This window comes from Octodon degus, unplaced genomic scaffold, assembly GCF_000260255.1.
Source record: "Octodon degus isolate 3935 unplaced genomic scaffold, OctDeg1.0 scaffold00063, whole genome shotgun sequence".
In the NCBI taxonomy this organism is placed as follows: Eukaryota; Metazoa; Chordata; class Mammalia; order Rodentia; family Octodontidae; genus Octodon; species Octodon degus.
In genome coordinates, this window is record NW_004524639.1 from 6,730,358 (window position 1) to 6,737,722 (window position 7,365).

Here is a 7,365-nt window from a genome sequence, read left to right on the forward strand (position 1 = left end):
TGGGAGAGGGTCCGGCCCACGCTGCGCCTGGGCTGGGACTGGTCCCGCCGGCGCAGGGTAGCAGGAAACTCCTGAATATCAATTTCTTAATAAATATTTTCATTTATCCTTGAACCTTAAAGATTGTTCCACTGATTTCTATATGTTATCATTTCTAAAAGAAATCAGAGTATTCAGATTGTTGTTTTTTCCTTACATAATCTGGTATTTCCTCTAGCTGCTTTCAGAAGTTTGTTTTTATTCAATTTTCTTCATTTTGATTATGATGTTCTCAGACATGCTTTTCATGCACATATACCCTGCTGGGGCACACTGAGCTTTTTGAATATGTAGATTGATATCTTTCATCAAATTTGCGACATTGTGAACCTTCAAATTTTTAAAAATCAATCTCTCTGGTCTTCCTGGAGTTCCATTTATATGTAGACTATACCTTTGAACACAACCCCACACTCTCTAAAGCTGCTATTTTAAAAATTGGGGTGGGCTAGATAGTTCAGGGCCAGCCAGATAGCTTAGGGCTGGCCAGATAGCTTAGTGGATTAAAGCACCTGCTTAGTCAGAGCACAGGGGCCAGCAGTTCCATCCTGGCATGCCATGGTGGCGCACACCTGTAATACCAGTGCTTGGGAGGCTGAAAACAGGAGGATCACTAGGAATCTGATCTGTGTAGTGAGACCCTGTAGTCCCTGTACTAAATACATTAAAATAATAATACTAGGTAAATAAATAAAGATTGGATACTTGTATATTATTCTCCCTTTATATTCCTTTTTTTCTGTCATCTTTATTTTACCTATAATCTGATCCAATTATTTTGTTTTGAATATCATATTTTCCAGTTTCATAATTACCCATATATGGTCATTAGCAGACAAGCAGTTAAATCAGCTATTTCTGTGGTCAGTGATCTAAAAGATATATTTCATAATGAATAAAAAATAATAAATCTCAGTAGAGGATGAGAAATTTGTAAAAAGATGCTTTTGTTTATTTTTAGACAGAATTAAATGCTTTTTAATTTTCAGACAAAAGGAGCATCAGTTCATTTTTAAAGTTTCTGATCCTCTACAGAGATTTCCTATCTTTTTATTCATTTATTCATGCTTATTTCCTTTACTCAATAGTATCATAATAGGTGTTTTAATCATTTTTCTTCTAATTATCACATCTGGTCCACCTCAAGGTTAGTCTCTCTTTATCCTTTTTCTCTTAGAAGTGGGCCATCTCATCCCAGTTCTTCAATGTTTCACATAATTTGGGGCATTATTCTGGATAACATATTATGTTGTAAAGCTTCTGGATTCTGTTGTGTTCCTCCAAAAAATGCTGACTTTGTTTTCTTTGTTTTAATAGTCAATTTACTTGGCTGGATTCAAGTTGGAAATCCTGTCTTTTGGATGGCAGCTCAAATATCAGTTCAGCTCTTTGAACCTTAGCTGTTGTATTTAGGATCTTCTGCTCTCTCATGGCTGAGGAACCATGCAGAAATTTGAATACATCTTATATACACAATTTAAATCTCCTTCTCTGGTCACTCTGTCTCTGTCTCTGTCAGTGTCTATCTCCTTTGCCTCAAACTCTTCTCAAATTATTAGCCCACAAAGACTGGGTCTTCTATTTTAGAAATGTAGCCATTCTGTGGATAGCTCGCTCAGTCCTGCTCAAACTAAAGGGCCCTTGCTCTGAGACTCAGCTCCTCTTCAGAATGTGCAAGCTTTGTTTCACTGTCCAATGATATCACATAGCTTTAGTTTTCTTTTAGTTATTATTCATGAGAGGGGTGGTCTTGTAAAAGTTTACTCCTGGTGGCTCATTTGTGCTGTGATTTGTAAAATTGCAAAAAAAATCTATTAATAGTTCTTTTGAGTAAAACTGTGAAAAGGAATGGGAAAAAAAAACAAGCAGCTGGGTGTGGTGGTACGCGCCTACAATTCCAGCATTCAGGAGGCTGGGGTAGGAGGATAGCCTAAGTTCGAAGCCATCCTGGACTCTATAGTGAACTCAAGGCCAGCTTGCACCACACAGTGAAACTGTGTCTCAAAAAAAAGGTGGCAGCCAGCAAAATTATAGAGTGCGACATGAAAAGTTGGAAATGGCAAAAGTTTTAAAGCAAAGTCCAAAATTCCTTATGAGTGAGAAGTGATAAATCTTTTGTGTCCAAAAGTACATTCTAATATTGGAGCAATATAACAGTCATAGAGTTGTAGGACTCTTAATTCTAGAAAGAAAATTCAGTGCAAGGAAAAGTGCACCCAAGTATGCTTTCACTAGTGAGACTGATTAGTCCCAATGTGCCTTTAGCCTCTGTCTTAAGAGTACCATGAGAGTTTTAATATGTTCCTCAAAGCTACTTTATCTTATCTTTAACTCTTCATTTTTTTTAATACTTTCAAGACTTTGTCACCTAAAAATCATACCTTTTAACCTTAGGAAATTCGCAACATTCATAATGATGAATTAATGGGAATCAGGCGAGAAGAAGAAATGGAAATGTCTGATGATGAAATAGAAGAAACAACAGAAACAAAAGAAACTGAGGAATCAGGTAAAGATAATTCTGCTTTGTATTATCAACAAACATCTACTTTAAAGGGCAATATTTTTAAACGTTTCACTCAAAACACAATAGGAGCATCAACCCATCAGACTGAATACCAGCTAAAAGTATTCAGTGGGCCACATAAGTATGCATTGGCTCACTGTCAGCCTTGTCTCTACAGGAATTTCTGTGGTTTTCATTTACTCTCATCTTCTACTGAAGTACCTAATTAAAATCAGACTTCCTTTTCCAAGAAGCACTGGATATTTAGGCAGAATTGTTATTTATTTAATTTGGATTCCTTAGTAATATATTCTGCAGTAGAAACCATGAGCAAGAACATGTATACATAATATATCATATACCAAAATTAATGAAAGATGGATATAAGATTTAAATATTAGCAAAACACATATAGCTACAAAGTTATGAAAAATGTAAAAGCTGATTATATACTTTGGGGTAAAGTTTTGAAAAATAGAAATCATAAAAGATTTTCCACAAATTTATTTCCATAAAATTACCTATTTCATTAAGCAGTTACAAAGGTCAAAGAAAAATCTATAAACTAAAATAACTGGGGCTGGGGAGATGGCTCAGTGGAATAAGGGCTTCCCTGGCAAGCGTAAGGGCTTGAGTTCAATCCCCGGTTTCACCAAAAGAAAAAAAATAAAGATTAAATAAAATAACTGCAGCATATGCCCGGCAGTGTATCTATCTGCTGCCTGCTATTGCAGTTACTGCAGAGTATATAGCCCACAAGTAGTTGTCCAGATAAATGCTTTTGCTCTATCCTAATATAGTCAGGGTCTTACTGTAAGACAGAGGCCACAGTGTTGAGTTTCCAGTGGGAGCGGCAGGATAAACGTTTTGAACACTGGGAAAATCCCCTTCAGTTTCATGATGTACTATCTTAGATGGGAGATAACCATGAGGGTGAATAAAATACCAACCAGAAGAGCAGTCTTTTCTGGCAATCTTAGAGGTTACATTGTAGAAAGTCACAGTGAAAAAAAGCACTGAATCTAAAGTGTCAACACTTGAGTTTCAGTCCCAGCTCTGCACTTGTTGACCTGAAAGGGACATCTTCCCCACTGAGCCTCAACTACCACGTTGTAAACCATACATAATATAAACTATCTAACAAGGATTATGTGATGGTTGAGTTCACCCATTCATTTGAGAACTATTACATTCCAAGATTTGTGCTAGACATTAGAGTCGCAGCTACTCACCCTGTCATGTAGGGGAGGGAAGAGGAGAGGTAGATCATAATTTGATCTGAATTTCTTTTGTTCCAATGCTTATTTATTGAAGTCAGAAGCCACATACTCACTTGAGTTGTGTTAGTTAACATCATTACTCCATAAAAAAAACCTCTCAAGGAAAGAAAACTGCCAAGTTAGACTTTTCTAAAAAGCTTTCATTAGCTGTTACATCTGAATTTTCTGTATGTTTGCCATATATTACATCCTAAATATATAAATTGCTATCTATACTGAATAAATTCTTTGTAATCAGTGGTTCAGAATAATAAACTAGTTACAGAAAATAAATACTCTAAACTTGTAGCCAAAATAAACAAAGGCTTTAATAGTAATTGAGCTATTCAAATTTTTAAGTGCTTAGCTAAGATGTTTTATAGCTGATTAATCTTTGACTTGTAGAATTATCTCTCCCTTGGTATATACATAAGATGCAGTGTCTATCCAGTGTTACCATGAAATGAATGCAAGCATAGTTGAGCATCCACTTGATAAATTGCAGAGTTTGAGGAGTTATTGGGGGAGGAAATGGGTATGTGGGAGATTCAGATTGAATACACTTACTAGGGTTACATAATTGCATTTTGCTTCTGTATCTCTTCTGAGTTAAAAGCTGTATTGACTACTGCACAGAATCTTATTCGTTTAGAGACTGGAAACTCCCTGACAGATCATCTTATAGCTATTTTCTTTCCTGTTCCACATGCCAGGATGCTGCTTTGTCAAATAAAGCTATCTACAATAGACTTAATGGACCTTACCAAATAGCTTTTCTCCCAGAAGGTTTCAATTCATTTTAATTCAAGGACTTTTGTGCATTTTTCTTCCCCTCGATCGTATCTAATTCTGTTATCTCTCTTCTGTGGTACTCAACTGCAAAAATCCTGCTCAGTGTGAGCCAGTGAGTAGGTTCTGTTTTTGTCTAAATTAGCTACATGTTTTCGCTATCACTCAGTTCCAATTAAAAGCTTAAACAGCTAGATCTTAGAATTTTTTTTCTCTATGCTACCAAACTTGAATTCTGGGAAAGTATAATGTGTTTCTGGCTATATTTTACTTCCCAAAGAGAGTAAAATTATTTACCTTTCCTTGAATTGCCCCCAAAATGTCTATTCTTCCAGAAATTTTGTATTAGTTAGCTCATATTTGTAATGCAGTACTTGTTATACTCTTGCCTTCGAAGAAAGGATTGCTATTCTCAAAGTATTGCATTAAAGAGGGAGAATCACATCAAAGTGAATCATTATATTGTGAAAGTTCTGTTGTTAACTGTGACAGAAAATGCGTGTACCCAGTAAGCATAAAAAAATCAGTTCCCTTTCAGCATCTACTTTCTGCTTTCTTCACATAGACTAGTGGTTCTCAGAATTGGTGTACTTAAAAAAAAAAGAATTGGTGTATTTAAGAAGCATTTGAGCTACCTTTCAAGTTTTAGATTTCTGGGCTGCAGAATCTGATACAGTAGGTCTTTAGTGATGTTTATTAATCTGTATTTTGTCATGCATCGTAAATGATTTAGATACTGTTGATCCAAAGTATGTATATGGAAATCATTGACTTAAACTGATTCTCCTTCATTGTTCTAGGCAAGACTTTCTCTTCCTTTAGCAAGCAGCCTTCCTCGTCTTCCCCTCTTCTTCCCACTGTTCTCACTAAGAATTTGAGCCCCCCCCCAAAAAAAGAATTTGACCAGTTAATTAGAAAGCACTGTATCCTATAAGCTTATGTATAGGGTGATGGAGTTATAAATGTAAATATGAATAGATCCACATAAAATATAATAAATGCCACTGGTTGCTAACCTGAAAAGTACTGATTAAAATTCAATAAAGGCAAAAGGTATCAGTGTAAGCCACAGTGGTCACAGTGAGTGAAAGATGAATGGCTTTGGATGAACGGAGGAAGGTCAAAAAGCATCTTGATATGGGTGGATAAGCAGGGCTGAAAACTTTAAATAACTGTGATGTAAAGGGAAGAACACAGACTAAATAGACAAAATGGGTCCCAAATGTGGGGGACAATGAATGCTAAGCATAGTTTTGGCACAGTTGACAATATAATATCATAAACACATCTTGACCATGGTCCTAATATGAAAGCAGCATGAATTACATATCTTGGTGGTAATTTTGGTTTCAGAGAAAACAATCAGAGGCTTTTATAGGAATTGTGATGTGAAATGATACAGGTAGAGTGACAACAACTGGAAGTGAGAAAAAATGGTAAAGGAAATAGAGATTATGAAAGTAAGGATGCTGGGAGTCATTTTTAGGGCAAGAGACTAAAGTCTCTACTGTGAGAATTGATATAGATAATAAAGATAAAGAATGATCCTGCTATGAATCTAGGTTTTCTAGTGTGGGAGATTGAGGGATTGGTGGTTATATTGGTTCAATAAAGCTGCCATAACAAATACCACGAATGGGTAAGCTTAAAGCACATATACTTATTATTTCACAGTTCTGGAGGCTAGAAGTGCAAGAACCACATGTCAAGAAGGTTCCTTCTGAGGGTTATGAGGAACAACCTGTACTATGCCTCTCCTCTAACTTCTGTCATTACCCAGAAATTCAGCAATTCTTGACATACAGACGCATTACCCCAATCTCCACCTTTAAGTTCATATGGCATTCTGCCTGTATGCATGTCCTCTTCTATGCCAAATTGCTCCTCTCTGTAAGGACACCAATTATATTAGGTTAGAATATACCCTAATGACCGCATTGTAGCTTGACAGTCACTGTACATACCATTCCCAAATAAGGTCACATCCTTAGAGTTAAATATATCAGTTTTGGGGAAGGCAATATTGCTGGCTTGAATAGACTGATAAATGGCTCTGATTTGTGCAATACAATGAGTTTAGCTTCAGCTCACAGGTAGAAAGGAAGCAAGCAGGTCAGAGTTGAAGAAAGTAGAAGGAATAGAAGATGGTGGCAGAGAGGTATTTGTTCACTGAAGCCCTGAGAAGGTGAACAAATGAATATGAATGCCAAGTTAAAGAAAGAAAAGGGATGAATATAGAACTTTGGTGAACTACTGACAATATAAAAGAATAAAAGAAAAGTTAGCATAGAAGTTAGAAAAGGAGAGTTTTGCAATGCTAAAATAAAGAAGTGGGTTGTAAAATTCAAGAGCTTTTCTAGAAACAGGGAATAATCAACAGATGTTACAAAAAAGAGAGGAATTGAGATAAAGAGTATTAAGTAGGAAATACATTAGTAGAATGATAGAGATAGGGCAAAATACACCATCAGTAAGAAAGTGGACAAAGACCGCAAGTCAGGAAATTGGATAAGAAGCAAAAAGAAATACAGGCATTATAAATGACAAATAGAACTGATACTAAGTTAGAGGTAGGTTTTTATTGTTCAATAAAAGGGTAAGGATGCCATGTGGAACATGAGGGTGAAAATACAAAAGAATGAAAGAGTACTTAAAAATAATTATGGGAATAAACCCTGCAAAAGAAGAATGCAAAGTGATCCAAATCCAGAAGGAATTTGCCTTATAAAGAGCAAAAGGTTTTTGTCCTCTGAGATAAGAAAAGGAAAGCTG

At 36.0% G+C, this 7,365-nt stretch overlaps 1 protein-coding gene across 5 annotated transcripts in view; it reads left to right on the top strand.

Moving 5' to 3' along the window:
- Positions 1-7,365, top strand: part of Enox2 (ecto-NOX disulfide-thiol exchanger 2) — a 499,315-nt gene that overhangs the window by 450,281 nt on the left and 41,669 nt on the right. For all 5 annotated transcript variants that reach the window (XM_023718864.1, XM_023718863.1, XM_023718865.1 and 2 more), the window contains one exon: positions 2,434-2,548. In XM_023718864.1, the coding sequence (XP_023574632.1) occupies positions 2,434-2,548 (115 nt within the window). The remainder of the gene's footprint in view (positions 1-2,433; positions 2,549-7,365) is intronic.